This window comes from Monodelphis domestica, chromosome 7 (assembly GCF_027887165.1).
Source record: "Monodelphis domestica isolate mMonDom1 chromosome 7, mMonDom1.pri, whole genome shotgun sequence".
NCBI classification, from domain to species: domain Eukaryota; kingdom Metazoa; phylum Chordata; class Mammalia; order Didelphimorphia; family Didelphidae; genus Monodelphis; species Monodelphis domestica.
In genome coordinates, this window is record NC_077233.1 from 274,395,976 (window position 1) to 274,416,090 (window position 20,115).

Sequence of the window (20,115 nt, forward strand, 5' to 3'; positions counted from 1 at the left end):
ACCACACTTCTTTTCCTTCCTTCATTTATTTTTTAAAATGTCTTACAATTTAACATTTAGTTTTTAAAATTAAATTTAGTCACGAGTGATGTAATAATAATAAATAAATAAATATTAATAAAATAATAAAAATAATAAATAATAAATAATAACCTTATTTAAACCCTAGGAGATACTACCTTTTTACAAGTATATCTTTGAAATATATTTCATTGGTTTTCAGGGCCTTTACTACTATTAGGGAAGGTGATTAGTTTCAGGGAAAGGTACAAGAGACATTCTAATTAATTTGTGCTGTATAACTTTAGAGACCATAATCAATTCTTATCAATTCTTGCTGAATTGATGGTAACAAACTAAATTCTATGATTTTTCTTCACTTTTTCTTTTTTTGTCTTCCTATATTACAGCACTTTGGGATTTTAAGGTTCTAATGACTCATTCTTTATGTAGTGTTTTAAGATTTACAAGGTGTTTTCCTCACAACAGCCTTCAAAGGTAGATAGGACAAATATTTTCCTCTACCTTACATATGAAGAAACTGAGACCCAGAGAGTGAAAGTAATTTACCCAAAGTCATGTGACTAGTTAGCATTCAGAGACATGGGTATCTTCTAACTCCAAAAGCACTTTTTCTGATATACAACAAGGTTACTTTACATTTTTATTTAAATGACATTAGATTGCCTTCTTCTACTTTCTCGCCATGCAATGCTAAATAATAGAAATCGGCAGATCAGTCCTTCTCCAAGAACAGATTTGTAACATAAAATATCTCCTGCTAGGCCCTTAGTGTTTAGTGTATATCCTGTGAGAATCACTAGTGCGGGAACTGGTGATTGGACACTTCCCCACTTTCCCTGTTCCCACCTCCTTAAAAAAAAAAAGATAATAAGTAACTCCAGATTAAACTTTGGAACCACAGAATTAATGCTAAACGAATGAGTGGCAAATGATCAATTTCAGTTTATTGAGAATTGTTTCATGTATTTAAAAAAAGAATGACCAAGGTTACTTTATATTTAATTCCTCCTTCCTATATTTCTGAATTGTGAATTTTAACTTGTTTTAAAAAAGAAATCATTCTAATCCTCCACCAAAACCACATCTATCTTGTGAAAAACAAGTTTACATTTCTTGGCACCAACTTTAGGGTTGAGAGAAATTTTTGACTTTTTTTCCTCTCTAATTTACGTAAGTTGTTGCCCTTATTGTCTTGGAAGTGTTCAACCTGTTTCTGAGTTGATCCTTGAACTTGTGGCACTGGTTGGCCCATCTGTGATTAAAATATTCAGCAGTTTTGGTATGGTCATACTTTAGCATACCTTTGACTTTAGTCAACCATATTAAATGATTATAGTTCTTGCCATTTCCCCTTTTGTTCTCTTCTCATGCAAGTCAAGCATGATGAAAACAATCTTTTGGACTTCAAAATGTTATCTGGAGTACAGGCACTGTCAGAACTTGCTCTAAATTTAAGCTTTGTCATGATGATATTCGAAAAAACTGGCATTAAATGTATTACCTCTGATTCAGGCAAGCTTAACAAGCTAGTTTTTAAGGTTTGGAAATCCTAGACGCTGGTTTCCCTATATAAAGTGCTTCTTTGTGACATAATAGAAATTAATTTCCAAATTTATGTAAGTGACAAAAATATGTTTTAGGACTTCTCTCATAAAATGTCTTAATTTGGGGATTATAGAGAAATTTGGAAAAAAAACATTCACGAGCAAAAGAAGCAAAGATTAAAAACAAAAAGCCAGCTATGTTGGCCCATAATTCAAATTATTTTCCTTTGTTTTTTATTCGGTAGGTATATTTTACAATTTCAACTTGTGTCACTGGTAAGTTATTATAATGAGCTTCATAAACGTGGACAAGCCTCCTCTATGGGACTTGCACATCTCATTTATAAAACATGAAAATTATATTATATGGCTTTTAAGAATCCTGACAGTTCTAAAGTTCTAAGTAAATGACAAATATTAGGTGAAACATGAAACATGCCCAAGAGTTTTCATCTCAACAGGCTTATTTTCTCTAGATTTAAAATTTATCAACATTGGATATGAAGCCAACTAGTTTGAGTGAAATTTCATTTTCATGCTACTATGCACAAAGATATTGAATAACATCCTATAACAAATAAGACCTTTTTCCCACTCACATGCTCCGTGTCTAAAGTCTTATACTCAGATGGTCCTACTTTTTTCATTAAAAAAAGTTTCAGTACTTTAGATTCTTTTCCAGGAAATCAACTAATGACCAAGAATTTAATCCTTATGAGGAAAGTGTTAAAACTCTTCTGTCTACTGACATATATAGGCTTAGATAGAATTTTTAGACATCCTCCAGGAAGTTCTCTTTTTGTCACCTTTTATTAGTCTGTGTAATCTTGGTCGGAAGGAGCTTTTTTTTTTCCTTTGAGAAGTTTCCAAATAAAAGATATGTGGAAGAATTTTTTTAAATCATTGAAGTTTTAAAAAAGATAACTCCCTTGACTTTGCTTCACCAATGTCTCTAGATGACTAAGTTCCATCAGCATCAGGTTAGGCAATGTTGGTTTTAATTGGTTTTAATCTTGTCGTTTCTACCTTCACAACATTTCTTATTTGTCCCTTCTCTCTACTTACATGTCTACTATCCTAGTTGAGACTCATCAACTCCTGCCTAGACTGTTGCAATGGGTCTCTTTGCTGAAAATCTCATCCCACTTATATTTCACTTTGCAAATAACTGCTAAAGAGTTTTCCCTTAAGTGCAAATCTGGCAATATTGGCTTTAGGATCAAATAGAAATCCTGCCATTTGACCTTCCCAACTAGACCTCAGCTTACTCTTCTGACCTTATCATACATTACTCCTGATGAAGAGCGTGGAATGTGCAGCCACACTAGTCTTCTTGCTCTGTCTCACATTGACTCACCAACTCCTCTCTCTATGCCTTTGCTGTGCCCCCATGTCAGGAATGCTCACCCTCTTCACCTTTACTTCTTCTAATGCACATTTTCCTTCAATGTGACAGAAAAATGACCAAATGACACCTAGAATAGGAGTAGGAGTAGTCATGTAGCTGAGGCTCAAGGATTTCCAAATATGTCTCAACATGGAGAAGACTCCTCATCTGATGCCCTAACCTTTGGCATTAATGCTCGAATCACAGGCCAGCCTATATTTAAACATTAGCTAACAAAAAAAAAAAATTGGACTTGGGCTTCAAACCTTAACTGGGAAGATTTTTTTTTTTGCCCATTGTTCACACATCAGAGATTTTATCTCCAAGGCAAAAAGTTGTGTGTAGGAGTTTCTCCTGACAGTACCAAACTAACCCAGTGGGAAAGCAACCAAATGCTCAGAGGACTATGGATAAGATGCAAGATAGGGTGGGAAAATTCTCACAATAGGAGAATAATAGGTTTCCCGTAATTGGCCATCTCGTCTAGCTCCTTTCCTAATGATTCTCCCTATAAAGTGGGGAAAGTGGAGATTTCAAAAGTCACAAGGCAGTTGCTCTCTGAGGGTAGTCCAACTGCCTGATTTTATTTTTTTCTGGAAAGGAGTTATTGAGTGGGGTGGAATATGAATTCCATGCCTCCTTTCTTAACTTGATATGAATTATATTATTATGTTGTCATGTAGGACTCTGACTGTCTCCAGATAGCCTTCTCTCAGAAATATTGACCAGTGGCTATGTTTCATAGAACTTTTTCTGTTCTTCTGAGTGAAGATAGTCTGTCATTATCAATTAGTTGTTTCTTTGTAATATTCTGTCAATAAATCAACTGGATTTTCTAAGTTAACCTGATCATTTGCTCCTAGGATTAAATACAAAACTCTCTGGCATATAAAGTTCTTTGCATCTTAATCCCTTGTCACCTTTCTTGTCTTCTTGCACTTGACTGCCCTCCATCCACTCTATAGTTCAGCCATATTGGCGGACTTGCTGTTCTTTGCATATGGCACTCCATTTCCTGCCTCTGTATCTTTCCACAGAGATGCCTCTCATGCTTGGAGTGTTCCCCTTCCTCACTTGTACATTTTGGTCTCTCTGTCTTCCTTCAAGACACAAATCAAATTCTACCTACTGTAGGACATTTCATCTACTCTACATATATGTTGTGTCTCCCTGGTTATTTCCATGCTTGTCTCCCTCGTTAAAACATTGGTTCCTTGAGGACATGGACCCTCATCCCATCCCCCTTTTTTGTATCCCCAGCACTTAGCATACTAACACATAGAAAGCATATCAATAAAAGTTCTGCTGATCAACTTCTATGCTTGCAATTGTAGTAGTTGTCATTAGCTAATAACTTTCATCTACTAGTGGTTACTATCTACTACAGTTAGTGTAGCTAGGTGATATAATGGATACAGTACCAGACCTTGAGCAAGGAAGACTCATCATTATGAGTTCAAATCTGGAGTCAGACACTTACTAGCTAGGTGACCCTGGGCAAGTCACTTAATTCTGTTTCCCTCAGTTCCTTCATTTATCAAATGAGCTGGTGAAGAAAATGCCAAACACTCCAATATCTTTGCCAAGAAAACCCCAAATGGGGTCATGAAGAGTCAGATACAATTAAACAACTGAACAATAACTACTGCTTAACTACTGCTTTGTCCCAGTAAGTAGAATTTTCTTTGGTAGGAGTAGTTCAGAGAAAGAAATGAGATGTAGTCAATTGTGTTTTTAAATATATATATATATATATATATAAAATTCTGATTTAGAATTCCAAATAAATTATTAACAAGAACTACTTAGTATATTTTAGAAATTTAAATACATACACACATATCAGGGCTTTAAGAAATTCAAGAGAATAAATACAAGTTAAATACGGTCTCTTAACAAGTGTAACTGCCCCATAGCTGTTATTTTACATTTTTTTATGGTCTATGTTAATGTTGATAGCATCGATTAATGAATGAATGAATTAATTAATTAATAATTAGAAAGTTAGTTTTTCTCCTGAAATACAGTTGCCTTGTTCATCTCAAGGATGCCTCAAACTATAGTTTTTCCTACCTTCCCTGTTCCTTAGTCTTTCCTAACTTCCAGGTCTTAAATCGAAAAGGTCAAAATGATCATTCTAGTCTCTTTTTTTCTTGGTGATTAATTGTCCTCAAATGGAGAAAATACTGCCTTAATGATCAAATTGCTAACCCATTTCATAATCTTTTTCCCCCCCTTCTTTTGAGTACCTATTTAGAATAGGATTACTCCCTCCCAAATCCTACAGTTTTATAAATTGCTCAGGCCAATTCCTCTCTCCTCATATGATTTTTAAAAATACCTTATCTTGTCTTAATTATAGTCATTTCCAAGTAATAACCCTCACACTCTCAGAAAGTTCTCTTATTTCAAAGAAAAGAACTTACATAGATATGGCATGACATCATATGCCATCAGTCAACAAGTAAATATTAAACACCTACTATGTGCTAGGTTCTGTGCTTCATGCTGGGGATATAAGTACAAAGAATCAAACAATCTTTCCTGAATAAGAACTTATGTTCTACTGGGGAAGATGGCAAATATGTACAAAATACATACAAGTTACTCCTTTACTTTAGACCTCAGTTTCCTCTTCTCTAAAATGTGAGCATTGGAATATATGACCTTTAGAGTCTCTTACAGATTTATTTTCTTTGATATCAATATTAATATGGATGACTTAGATTCTTTGATAATGTTGCTAATTTTATTATACTTTGGCTTGGTTCTTTGGGGGTACTTAATTTTGGGGTAGTATAATTGGCGCATGGTCTCATTTACTGGACAAGGGATGTCACCTTGGTACTGAAGACTAATTAGAACAGAAGGTCTTATGAGGATTCCTATCTTACTGATTCTTTTGAAAACATTATGAAAATTTTACAAATCTTTCTGATATAAATATTGTTAATGATCATCATAGGGGGTCTAATGAAAAATGAGTAAACAGAAAAAAATTCTTTAGATCTTCCATGACACTAATGGAGTAGCCAATAAAATCATTTAACCTCTCTGATTTCTCAGTTTTAAAATGGTTATAATAAGAGCAACTGTGTACCCCACTGAGTTGTGAAAGTCAGATAAGATAATGTATGGAAACTGCCTTGTAAGCCTTAAAGCATGATATAAATATCAGTAATGATCATTATCAGTAATAATCTCGATCAGAGGAGAAAATACTATGAATAAGTAATTGTTTCTTGGAAGTGGAGAGAAAGCCCTGAAGATCTCCTCTTTGAACTCCATAAACCAATCGATGTTAATATTCAAAATATGACTTTGGCAGACAGAGTTTGTCACTCAAGTTGAGATGCAAAATTTGTACAATTCAATAGCAGATGCCAAAATATGGATGGCTGGAGACAGCATATGATGCTAAACCATAGAAGATGAATATGTAGCCTAAGTAGAAGCTCTGATTAGATGAAAAAGGAGATCATTATTCTGATAGTCAGTCCACATCATAGAGCACTATAATTAATGGCCAACAATGGTCTCTGTGTGGTGAAAACACTGCTAGACTTAGGAGACAGATCCTATCTCAAATGCTTACTAATGATGTGAATGTTGAAAAATCACTCAACTAACCTGTACCTAAAGGTTCTTTAACTCTAAAATGGAACTATTGCCTAAAAGGGTTTTTGTGTAGATCAAATAAAACAATCTCTGTACAGTGCTTCAAAGCCTATAAAAACTTAATAAATGAAAAACTTCTGATTATAAAAGTCCTTTCAGCAGTTGATTCTCCTTTGGAGGGCAGGCCATACTGGAAAGATCAAAGAAATTAGAAGTTAAGAGACTAGATGATCTCGGAGGTTCTTTTCAGTTTTAATATTCTATGATTTTAGGATTTTAGGGCTCTCATTGTTAGCTACACTTTCCATGGTATCTTGTACTTTAACCTGAGAAATCTTTTCACTTCTGTCAAGTGGTTCTCTTTACCATCTGTGCCTGAAACAACCTTAATTCTTTCCAGTAAACTATCCCTTCCTTCAGAACTCTATTAGATTTCTCTGGGGAAAAGTCTATCCATGGGTTCATAACTCTGCTATATATCTTGACTGTCATACTTGTTTTCAGTTTGGTGGGTTTGATTTTCTTCTAGCTATGGAATTGCTGGCTCTACCAATGTCACTGGTGATCAAGTCAAGAAACTGGATGTCCTCTCCAATGACCTCGTTATTAACATGCTAAAGTCATCCTTTGCTACATGTGTTCTTGTGTCAGAAGAAAATAAACATGCTATAATCGTAGAACCCGAAAAAAGGGTGAGTATTTACTTCTATCATGAAGTTGTTTTTGTATATTTGTAAGTCTCTTATTTTCTTCTATGTTTTAAAAGCCCCATGATTTCACTGGTCACCCTTTTCTTAGTTCTCTTTCTATCTTAGTGGCTCTTCTTCCTTAATAGGGAAACCTCCCCTCTTTGGGTCATCTTTTGTATCCTGTTGACTAAGTATATTACTAAGGTTCTTCCCTTTGCTCTTTTCTTGCAATATTATTTTCTGAGGTCTCATTATGTCCCATATGTTCATGGACAACATTTAATCAATGATTAATAATTATATATTAATCAGTCAACTCATTAATTAAACACCTGCTATGTGCTCAACATTTGCTAGGTTCTGAATACAAATACAAAAACATAACCATTGTTGTTCTTAAGGGTCTTAAATTCTATTGGAAACATATATAAATATATGTAAATACTGTATGTATATGGGTACATGTTTATATAAGTACATGTAGCAAGGGTTTCATCCTATACTGCCTATAGCAATTTCATATATAATGCGAGTATATGAGGCAAAGTAATTCTTGGGTGTTCTTGGGAAAAAAAACCACCCAACCTCCATCCTTCAATTTTCTGTTTGACTTATATTATAAATTATATAATAGGCTCAAAGGCAACCAAGTTGCTATGCTCTGATATTACCTCATAAATTAACACAAATATAAATACCATCTCATTAATTAGCTGAGACCCTAGTCTGATGATAGACAGATAGATATATACAATATATATTATACACAATATATTATAATATACATATATATGTATAAAACTGGAACCATATTCAATATAGCTGAGATTTAGGATTGACCCTATTTGTGTGTAGTTTAGGTTGGTGAAATAATCCCTTCTCTACCTACTACAAACTTTTTTCTTTGTTGATTCTCATCTTGGACTTTACTTGTAAGGAGGAATGTTTACTAAAATTGCAACAGTTCTCGGAAGGAAGGAAGGAAGGAAGGAAGGAAGGAAGGAAGGAAGGAAGGAAGGAAGGAAAGAAGAAAGAAAGAAAGAAAGAAAGAAAGAAAGAAAGAAAGAAAGAAAGAAAGAAAGAAAGAAAGAAAGAAAGAAAGAAAGAAAGAAAGAAAGAAAGAAAGAAAGAAAGAAAGAAAGAAAGAAAGAAAGAAAGAAAGAAAGAAAGAAATGAAGGAAGAAGATAAATTGGAGGGGCATACACAAAGCAAACACAAGGATTTGGAGGGGAGGTGGGTAAAGAGTGAAGTACAAGTAGTTTTGAAAACTAGGAAAGGTCTCATGTAGAAGGCCCATGAACTTACTTTTGAATGAAACAAGGTAGAAGTGAGAAGAGAGTACATTCAAGGATGTGGGACAGTTAGTGGATATACAAAGACAGAATTTAAATGTTATTTGTGAAGAATGGCTAGAAAACCACTTCTATTTCTACAGCCTCACTCACAATTCACCCTTTCCCTTTAGTCACACATCCGCATTTTCATTTTGATCCTTATTGCACCTCATCTAGGCAGTTGCAGATAGTCTTCTATAGTACCTTAATAGGCTATTTTAATATTTAACAAACTGTTAAATTACAAAAGCTAAAATGAGCTGCTCTAAACTTTGCTAGACTGGTCCTTTTGCAGCAGACAAACAACTCCTACAAATGGTTATGTGAAGCTTTTCTAGAGTGCTAGGATCTGCTAAGAGTTTATACTGTATCTGTATAGCTTCCTGAAGCCATACTACAATGAGACAACAGAGTGGGACTTAAGTGGGATGTTTCCTTACCTCTTCCCAGAAAATATTAAGAACCTTCAAGCCCTTGCCTCCTTTCTGTCTTTAGTCAAAGGGATACTAATGACAAGAAATTGAGATAGAGTTTAAAGAGAAAATGTATCTTGGAGTTCCTAGAGAACAGGGATTCCATTTATTTTATTTACTTTATATAATACCCAAGAACCCTCTGTGTAGTATAAGGGCTGTGAATTTCAAAACTACTCAACCCTATTCAGACCATTCTTTAGAAGATAGGATTTAGCTATTTCCTGATCAATAACAATAGAAATACTTGGAATAACAGAATCAGGTCTTGGAAACTACAATCTCCACCCTACTCAGGGTAACAAGATTTAGGAAGGGCTGCAGCAAAACTCAAGATTTAATTATTTGAGAATATGGCCTTCAACAGACATGTGCAAAAAGGACAGACCTCTGGGTGGTCCTAGGTTAAGCTTGAACCACTATTGGTACAGGTAAGACACAGGAAGTGAGGTAGAGGACCGCTCAAGAGTTCTGGGGACTTCCTGTGTGGAGGGAAGAAGGTGGTGGTTGTTGGAGCCTGGTGTTTGGAGTGGAGGCCCTCAGACTGTTTCTCCATTTTGGTCACGTGAGTGATAGGGACTGATCTTTTTTCTTTGCCTCGGCTATCCAGGGCCTTGAGCCTTTGGCTCAGCCCAAGCAGAGGGGGTATTTAAGCCCTATTCCCTTCTCTCCCCTTTCTCTCTCTCTCTCTCTCTCTCTCTCTCTCTCTCTCTCTCTCTCTCTCTCTCTCTCTCTCTCTCTCTCATACTTTTCTTCCTCCTGTTTGTAATTAAAACACCATAAAAAGGTTGACAGCTGACTTGAGTTTTCATTTAGGAATTACATAGCTGAATTCCTTGGCAACCTTAAATTAATATATATCAGTCTTTCAAAGTGATTTCCATATCACAGGGCAAATTTAGGTTTGAGACTGAATATAAATTTAATTGGTCACCAAGGATTTAATTCAAATTCCAAATAAAATACTCAAGTCAATTTGGAAATTTTATGGTGGTTTAATTAATATAGAGGAAAAGAATTAAGAAGAAGAGAGAGGGGAAAGGGTATAGGATTTCTCTGGCCTAGTCTGAGCCAAGGGGAGTTCAGAGACCTTTCAGCCATAGGCCTCCTTTGAGATGAGGGGCCTCCTAGGAGGAAGGCATTTTTAGGGAAACTAAAGGAGAAAATAAAAAGAATCAACTTAAACTCTGAGAGAGTTCAGTGAAGATGCCTCACCTGAACTAGGCTACTAAGCTTCTCCCAGTATTGTATCTCCCAGTATTGTATCACCACCAAACCCAAACAATAGCTGCAGCCATGCCAAGATGCCAAGACACTCATCATGCTGCCACCAACCACTTCTCTGCCACAAGAGCCCAAGAGAGGAAGTGATGCAAAATATATAGACCGTTTTTTAGATCATATCCTGCATCTCACATATACTAATGGTAGCTTAACCTTGACTTAGGACAGCCCAGGGGTCTGTCCGTTGTTTCTGATTTGTCATTTGCTAGGACATGTCTGTCATAGGCCATCCTTCTCAACACTTAATCCTTAAGTAGGAGTGTAGACATTCCTGTTTGGTTAGACTAAGCAGGGTAGAGTAAATCTAAAATTCACAGTAGCTATATTCTAAATTAATATGTTTAACCATGAAGTTTTCTCTGAAATTGACTTCTTGGTATTATTTTTCATTTTTACTCATTTATTTGGTTTTATTATGAGTATTCTCTTATAACAATGACCTATATGGAAGTATGTTTTGCATGGTAATACATATATAACCCAGATTAAATTTCTTACCATCGCTAGGAGAGAGGAGGGAAATAATTTGGATCTTATAACTTTGAAAAGTATATGTTGAAAACTATTATTATGTGTAATTGGGTAAATTTTTTAAAGGAAAAAATTGATTTGATGGAGGTTATAGTAACCAGAAGTAAATTTTAAAATATCCATTAAAATCGAATTATACTCAGCTGTGATAAAGCCCTCACCTAAATAACCAAGTATCAATTCATCAAATATCTGTCTGGAGGGGTCAGAAAAGTCATTAGGCCCAGTTTCTTCCCTCAGCTATTGGACTTGAGGTGAATTGTGCTGAGGTAACTCTGACCCAATTTCTCTGGGCCCCTGTTTTTTCATTGTGCTAGGTGATTGCTAATGTCCCTTTGAGGTCTAAAAATCAATAACTATAAGTTCTACAGGAACCTGGCAAGTTCATGTTCCCCATGATACAAGTAAATGTTTGTGAAATTGAATATTTTAAAAAGGAAAACTCTAAAATTCACATATAATGATATGGCAGGGCTACACATACATTATGATTCCTTAATCTATCTTTACATACTGTATTATTTCTTCTTTTTGCCCTGACTGTCTTTCAGTTTTGCACTATGTTTAGAGTGTGGCTTCCTTAACAACCCAATAAAGAAGCATTTCAGCTTTTCCTTCCTGATTTCACTCCTTTCCTAACCTTAAGCAGTTATGTGACAGCATAAGATCTTGGCCAATACAGAGTTCTGAGAGGCTGTTGGAACCATACAATACTTTCCCATAGCCTGAAGACATATGTTTGTTAGGATATTCCTTTGAACTCCTTGAGACTAGCCTGCCTAGGATAGTGGTATTTGGCATAAAGGAACATAGATTTAGAGAAGGGAGACACATTAGAGTGTCCAATTCCCTCATTTTACAGTTGAGGAAACAAAAAGTTTAAATTATTTACCTAGAGTCACACAGGTAGTTTGGGTGACCTTTGAAAAAAAGTCTTTCTAACTCCACACTCAGTGCCCTATCCACTATACCAGGAGGGTGGTATATTTGATGGTCTGGTTCTCAACTTTACAGGTTCAAAAAACTAAAATGTTTAATTTGCCTAGGAGTCATTGAGACACAGAAGTTTGTTTCACCCAAGAGAACATTGTACACAGAAAATGAAACATTGTGGAGCAATTGAATGTAATGGACTTTGCTTCTAGAGAAAGAACTGTGGGAGTAGAAAAGCAGAAGAAAAACATATGATTTCCTACTTGTTTATATGGGTACATGATTTGGGGTTTTGGTTTCAAACGATTGCTCTATTGCAAAAATGAATAATATGGAAATAGTATAAGTGATAATAGTTGTACAACCCAGTGGAATTGCTTGTCAGGGCTGGGAGGGGGGAAAGAAGAGGGGAGGGAAAGAAAATGAATCATGTAAACATGGAAAAATATTTTTTAAAAATAAAAAAAAGTTTGGTTCACAGAAATCAAACTTGTAAGAGACTGATTTATGAACTGGAATGAATTCTGACATCAGTTCTTAATAGGGGACTAATACTTGGGCCATGAACTAGAATTGATTGCTTTTCAAGATACTTCCTCCTGATGAATAAGTCTGCCTAGGAGAAAAAAATTCAAGATTCCCTAGGCAAGGCACAATCATCCTGGATATCAGGTTCCTCATCTGTAGATCAAGGGGTTTGGACATGGGGCTTCTTAACTTTTTTTGTGTAATGGACCATTCAGGCAGTTTTGTGAAGTCTGTGGACCCCTCAGAATAATATTTCCAAATACATTAAATGCATAGATTACAAAGGAAACCAATTATAATGTATGTCCCAAAATTCTCAACGTAGTTTAAAAAAAAACCTTAACTATTATTTTAGAATCAATACTGTGTGTTGGTTCCAAGGCAGAAGAGTGGTAAGAGCTAGGCAGTGTGACTTAAGTGACTTGCTTAGGGTCACACTGGTAGTAAGTGTCTGAAGACATATTTGAACCCAGGACCACCCATCTCTGGGCCTGGATCTCAATCTACTTAGCCACCTAGCTGCTCCCTTTTTTTCTTTTTTTTTTTAACCCTTACATCTTAGAAGGAATACTATGTATTGGTTCCAAGCCAGAAGAGTGTCTGGGGCCAGCTTTGAACCTGGGATCTCTCCTCTCCAAGTCTGGCTTTCTATCCATTGAGACACTCAGTTGACCCTTTAATGCAGTTTTAAGTTTAGATAGAACAAAACAAACATTGCTAATAGGTAGTTAATGTCCAAGATAAGAAGGGAGATAGAGTAAACATTTAGCTCTTCTTCATGAGTTTGTCACCTGATCCAGATGAACTACATCTTAGGGTAGTGAAATAATTGGTAGCTGAGATTGTTAAACAGTACAGTTTGAAGGATAATGGTGAAGAGAAGAGATAGTATAGGATTGCAGCAGGGCAAATATTGTCCCGAATTTTTAGAAAGGGAAGTGGAGGGCTACTGAATGGCTCACTGGATTGAGAGTCAGACCTAGATATAGGAGGTCCTGGCTTCAAATTTGATTCCAGATACTTCCTAGCTTTGTGACCCTGAGCAATTCACTTAATCCCCATTGCCCTTGCCATTTTTCTGCCTTGGAACCAATACACAGTATTGACTCTAAGACAAAAAGTAAGGGTTTTCTTTTCTTTTCTTTCTTTCTTTTTTAAGTGGGAAGTGAATGTAGTCTATAAACAATAAACCAGTGCATCAGACTTCATTTCTAGGCAAAATTCTAGAATTAAATTCTAGAAGGGATGGTTAGTGAACATTTGAAAAATAAAGTAGTGATAAAGAGATAGTGTTGCTTTATCAAGAACAAGTCAAGTCAGGTTAACTTCATTTCCACTCATTACCTGTAGCTCAAAAGAAGGCTATTTATAGGTGCTATTTAAATAGATCATAGCAGAGTATTGAAAAAGTCTCCCATCTTTCTCTTGTGGTCAAGATGATGAAATCTGGGCTAAGTGATAGGAGACGTTGGATGGATTCAGAAATGTCAGGTGGCTAGACTGAAATTGTCCTGACTAGTTTGACAAGAAGTTGGAAGGAGATTTCCATTGGAGGGTCCCAGGGATCTATGCTTAGCTCTGTATTGATTAACATTTTTATCAATGACTTGGAGAAAAGCATAGATGGAAGGATTATCAAGTAGATGGCACAAAGCTGGGAGGGTTAGTTATTGTATTAGATGGCAGAGCCATTGTAAGAGAGAAGTTGCAAAAGGAGAGAAAAATTCATATCCAGCAATGCAAAGGAACAGCTCAAGAGGGGGAAGGGCAAGGAAGACTCAAGATTCCAGGAAGGAATAGAAGAGCTGAGAGAATTCAAAACTGCCAGCTTACTTCTGATCAGCTCTCTCCTGGAGTGGACAGTCTGAGAAGAGGACCTCTGAGCTGGAGGATCCCTCTGGACACTGACTACCTTCCAGTGAACTTCTAAATCTTTCTGGTTCCAGCTGAAGACAAAGGTAGACTGGGGCTTTATAGAAAGCTGTCTACTGAGGAGATCTCTCCCCAAATTGTCCTGAACTTCAACTCATAGCCAGATTAGTTTAGGAGAAAGGACAAACCCAACAATTGAACAAAAGGAGGGCCAGGCAGATAGCCTGAACCCCTTAGGATTTGGGAGGGGTGGTGGTCAGTTGCTAATCTGAAGGGATTCCTATCTTCCACTTTCCTCACCCAACACCCTCACTCTCCCTGCCATGTGTGTTCTCAAGAATAAAGTGTTACCATTTAGATCAAGTCTGCCTGTTTGCTGATATCAAAGAAGGAGACTGAAGATTTGGGGAGAATCATACCATTCCCCAAAAGGGAGAACTAGTTCAAGACCAGGGCTGAGGAGTGAATTAAGTCTCAAAGGGAAGGGTGGCAGTTGGGATACTGGGAAGATCCAGAGGTAGGAAATTTACCTGCCTCTCAGCAACAGCTAAGATCAAGAAGGGAGGCAGTGGATCATTTCTCTAAGATTTTCTCCTCCAGTCCTTAACCTCTGTCTCCCAAACCCAATCTCTGAGGGACACATTCTGTCCCTCTAGAAGACAAATTGTGCTATCTTCCCCAAGGGCTTAGAGAGGGGAGAATCAATCTCTTCCCTCTCTCCATTTCTTTAGTTCTCTCACCCTCTCTCTCCAGCTCTCCAGTGTGTGTGTGGTGTGTGTGTGTGTGTGTGTGTGTGTGTGTGTGTGTGTGTGTGTGTGCGTGCACACACGCACGCACGCACACACCCTCCTTTTGGTCATATATTACACCAAGATCCAAAAATATCTCATCAAGCAAGTATTTTTGGCAAATCTAGTAAGATGCTATTTTGTTGTTATTCAGTCATTTCAACCATGTCCGACTCTGCATGACCCCATTTGGGGTTTTCTTGGCAGAGATATTGGAGTGTTTTGTCATTTCCTTCTCCAATTCACTTGACAGATAGAGAAACTAAAGCAAACAGGGTCACAGGGTTGACTAGTAAATGTCTGAGACCAAATTTGAATTTACAGAGATGAGTCTTCCTAATTCCAGGTTTGTAACTCTACTTCCACTCTATCCCCTGTACTACCTCACAGCCATTTATTAAGAATCAAATGTAAAGTCTTATACTTGGGTTCAAAAAAATGACTTCATAAGTAGAAAATGGTAGAGGTCTATCTAGGCAATAGTTCATCTGAAAAAGATCTTTAAGGTTAAAAAATAGCTTTAAAAATGAATGTGATCTTTGGCTACAGGAAGAGAGGCACAGTATCCAAGGATAGGCAAGTGATAATTCTATTGCTATATTCTGACCTAGTCAGACCACATCTAGAGTACTGGGTTCAGTTCTGAATCCCCTATTTTAATGAGAACATTAATAAGCACCCAGGACAGACAATGACTCTAGATTATGACATCTGAGGACATGAGGTTGTTTAGAAAAGACTGTATAGTTCCTGAGGACAGTGAGAAGGACTGTGAAGATGGGTGATGCAAAAAATGGAATGAACTGCCTTGGGAGTTTGTAAGAGCAAAAAGCAGAATCAGGATTTGAATTCAGAATCACAACATTTGAATGAGAAGGGAGCCTTAGAACTTATCTAGCCCAACTGCTCTATTTGACAGAAGAGAAAATTGAGATCCAGCCAGGGACAGAAGAGGTGAAATGATTTTGCCCAAGGTCCTCTCATTACAAATCCAACATTGAGTCCATCATGCCCCACTGTCTTTAGGAATAATCCCATCCATTGCATGAGAACTTTTATTCTCCTTAATGACATTCCTTACTTTGTCCCCTTGTCTAGGATACCAGATAGAGACTAATAACCTGACTCTACTTATATTCAAAGCAAAACTTGTCATTTTTTTCCATTTATTTTCAGGGTAAATATGTGGTCTGTTTTGATCCTCTGGATGGCTCTTCCAACATTGACTGCCTTGTATCCATTGGAACTATTTTTGGCATCTACAGAAAGGTAAGATGAGATGCTTCACTGTTCTTTTAGATCAGTAGAAGATTCAAGCCTAGGGAACCACATGCTTCCATGAGTCGGCTTTACTGAATATTACTTTATCCACTGTTATAGCAACAAAAAAAGATATACATTGTGGAGGGAATTATTTTAAAGATATTTTTGCCCAAGTTCTGAAGTTGATGCCAAGATATTACCTACCCTCTTGACTCTGCACATGAAGATACATTAAATTGGTCAAGCAATATACACAGTGGGAAAAATGTGGAAAGTATTTTGATCTTGTAATGGAAGCTCTCTAAAAGCTTTATCAGGTTACTCAACTTGAGAAGATCCTGGTTGGAGGAGGCAGCTTGAAGACAAACACCAACCACCAAACAGGAGGCATCTTCTTTCTCTGAGATCACCAGAAATGGCTGAGCTTGAAAAAAATGAATTGTTCAGTTTCTGAGAAGCATAACAATAGATCAGCAACTGCAGAACCAACTACCCAACCTCCAGCCACTAGAAGAAAAGGAGAGGCCTAAACCTTCTGCACCCCAAGAGGACTCCTGGAGTCCAGAGTTCATTTGTGTCTTTCTGGATGTGTAGGCATCCACTGACATCCAGTGTATGAGGGAAGCTGGGGGAAAACTGCTAACCATCTGCAAGGGATAGCCAATCGTTTACAAAATCAGGGTGTGCAGCACAGCTGGGTGCAATGTCAGAACATGATTCTGTCCTTGGAAGATATGTACTGGAGTATCCAGAAAGCCAACTAGAAAAGGCAGGGGGACCCCATTACATGCCCATTTCATGAAGGTTTGGAAAAAGTTCTGCCCTTCATGTATGCCTGGTCTGAAGGGCATAAGGATGAACCGAAAGGCTATGAACCTTCAGGGGCATATAGTTAGAACCCAACCCCAGCATGGACTGCTCCCTGGCCAAACCAGGTGCCACACCAGGAAATGGCTAGGAATAGAACTTCCATTTCCCACATAGAAAACAGACAAACAGTCCTGAACACCCCCTCCAGAGCCACCCCAAGCAATCCCAGGGACTCCTAGACCTTTTATCTATAACCCAAGGCAAATGACAGCTGGGATTACATCCTAACATCCATTCCATATCATCCCTTTGCAGCCAATGACTCTTTCCTGCATTCTGAACCAAGCTTCACAGGAAAACACTCCCCAGAGTCCACCCCAAGGGGTCCCATGGACACCAAGCCCACCTATCTTCAGACCAAACCATTTGTCCCAGGAGAATATTTTCCATTATCCAAACAAATCTATGTTCAGCATATAGGAACACAGGACAGTCCCCAGTAGCAACCTCAGGAGATCCCTCCCACTGCTGCCCCTTTGACCAACATGGACAATGAAGAGTCATGTGTGAATACCCCCCAAGATCTAGACCAGGAGATCTCTTCCATTGTTGCCTCTGGGAACAAGGAAGAGGCAGGTGAGAAAACCCCTCAAGATCAACCTGAGAAGATCCCTTCCACTGTTACCTATTTGTCTAACATGGACCATGAAAAGCAAGTTGGAAACACATCTCAAGACCCAACAACACTGAACCCACAGACTGCTCTGTTTCTTCAATTCTGAATGAGGAGTCAGCTGAGAACACTCCCACCCAAGAACCTTCACAGATCTCCTACTCTCAAACATTTTCTATCCCAAACCAACAGACATTTGAATGCTTCCCTCCATATCCACACTCATTCTGTACACCACCCTTTCCCCATCCCCATAGACCTATACCATTCTTCTGCCCATCTCAGTATTTCTTTCCCAACCACTGTGTCTGAACATGAGAGGGAATCTTCAAGTGAAGATATCAAGTCTCTCCCAAAATAAACAAAGTAATCCTTCACCTGCTTTGGAAAAGGCTTGCTTGTTAGCCAGCCCCGAGTGGGTTTCTAGACTCATGCTTTCATGTATTCATTTGACATGTCTTTCTCTGGGTTGGATATGTCCAAATAAACCAAGCTATTCAACAAACAAACAAAATAAAAAATAAAAATATAAAAGCTTAATCATTATTATTAGAGAATATCTCTTTATACCAAGTAAAAGTTAATTCAATTCAACACACACTTGTACTGATATGGTGAAGACTACTCTTGAAATTAAAGTAAGACAAGGGAAAAGATATATATATATATATATATATATATATATATATATATATATATATAAGAATAACTATGATACAAGAAAGTGTCATGAATACAAAGAAAAAAATAAAGTAAAAATGCTATGCATGGGGGGCAGCTGGGTGGTTGAGTGGATTGAAAGCCAGGTCTACAGATAGGAGGGCCTGGGGTTCAAATATGACCTCAGATACTTCCTAGCTGAGTGACCCTGGGCAAGTCACTTAATGCCCATTGCCTAGCCCTTACTACTCCTTTGCCTTGGAACCAATACTTAGTATTGATTCTAAGACAGAAAGTATGGGTTTTAAAAGAAAAAAACAAAACAAAATAAACGGTGACTCCATATTTCCTTTATAAGATGAAATACAAGCCTGCCACCCTCTGATTCTGACCTACTTTTCCAGCTTATTTCAACTACTACTTCCTTTCACACTCTATGTTTCAGTCAAACTGGATTACTGTTATTGCTGCTGTTGATGCTACTGTTGTTTCTGTTGTTGCTGCCATAATTACTACTGATTGTATCCAGAATTCTTCCATCTCTGTGCATTTGTATAGGAAATGTCCCCTATACCTAGAATATAATTCCACCTCTTCTCCCCTTGTTGAAAACCTTCTTTTCTTTCAAGGATTGCTTCCTCCATAAAACCTTCACTGGTTTCTCCTGGTATAAGTAACATCTCCTTCAAATTTTCTCAGAATACTTGGATTTTCTTCCCTGTTACAATCTACCTTGTATAGTTTCTTATTTCTGTGCATGTTATATTTTTGTTCTATTATAAACTCTTTGTGACAAGGACTATGAAGTTTTAAATTCAGTATCTCCAGGTCCTAGCAGAGTATATTACACAGAATAGGTTCTTAAATGTTTGTTAAACTAAGTCATATATCAAAAAGTTTAGAGAAGAACAAATCTTGTTTATGGTAAAGACAAAAGAAATTCATCTCTTAGTATATAGGGGACCCCTTATTCAAGAGAGGTCTAGGCTTTCATGAACCAAGATGAAGGTCTGACTCCTAAAAAGGGAGATAGAATCATTTTTTTCTCTGTTTCTCTCTCTTCCTCCTCCTCCTCCTTTTCCTCCTTCTGCTCCCCTTCCCTTTCCCTCCCTCCCGCCATATCCTGGAATAAGTCCATAGAAATCTCTAAAACAAAGATTAAGTATAGCTAGTGTCTAAAATTTTCCCATAACTTGGTCAACAGTTTTCTCAAAAAAGTTTCCTATACTTAATATATAATGTAGGTTTCAGGTATGGGACAGTCATTTTATTTCCCATATTCCAGAAACTACATAGCGAGACCAAATACAGAAATACATAAAGCACAGCCAATTATCTACCTATCTTTAAGACCATCTCTGTTGCTATCTCTATTCCCATCTCTTCTTTGGGACTAAAGAATAAATGTTTCGTGTTCACCTTCCATTTGAACTATCTGCATCACTCACAAGACCTGGACCTCCTGACCAATGAGGGCCTGGATTTGATCCTTCTTCCTGAGGGTAATCCTGGTGGAGGTTGTCTTCTGCTCTGAGAAGAATGCTATTTAAGGGAATCTCCCACTAGTCAGCCAACACCTAACTTGGGAGCTCAGGAGCTCTTGAACTCTGGAGGTAGTCCCCAAGGCTATCAACACTCAGTTCTTTGAATCACTAGTTGCTGCCCTGTGTAAAGAGAAGGAAAGAAGCTGAAGAAGGCAGTCA

At 37.3% G+C, this 20,115-nt stretch overlaps 1 protein-coding gene across 1 annotated transcript in view; it reads left to right on the forward strand.

Moving 5' to 3' along the window:
- Positions 1-20,115, forward strand: part of FBP1 (fructose-bisphosphatase 1) — a 34,370-nt gene that overhangs the window by 5,581 nt on the left and 8,674 nt on the right. Inside the window, exons 2-3 of the mRNA XM_001367643.5 lie at positions 7,103-7,265; positions 16,183-16,275. Of these exons, the coding sequence (XP_001367680.1) occupies positions 7,103-7,265; positions 16,183-16,275 (256 nt within the window). The remainder of the gene's footprint in view (positions 1-7,102; positions 7,266-16,182; positions 16,276-20,115) is intronic.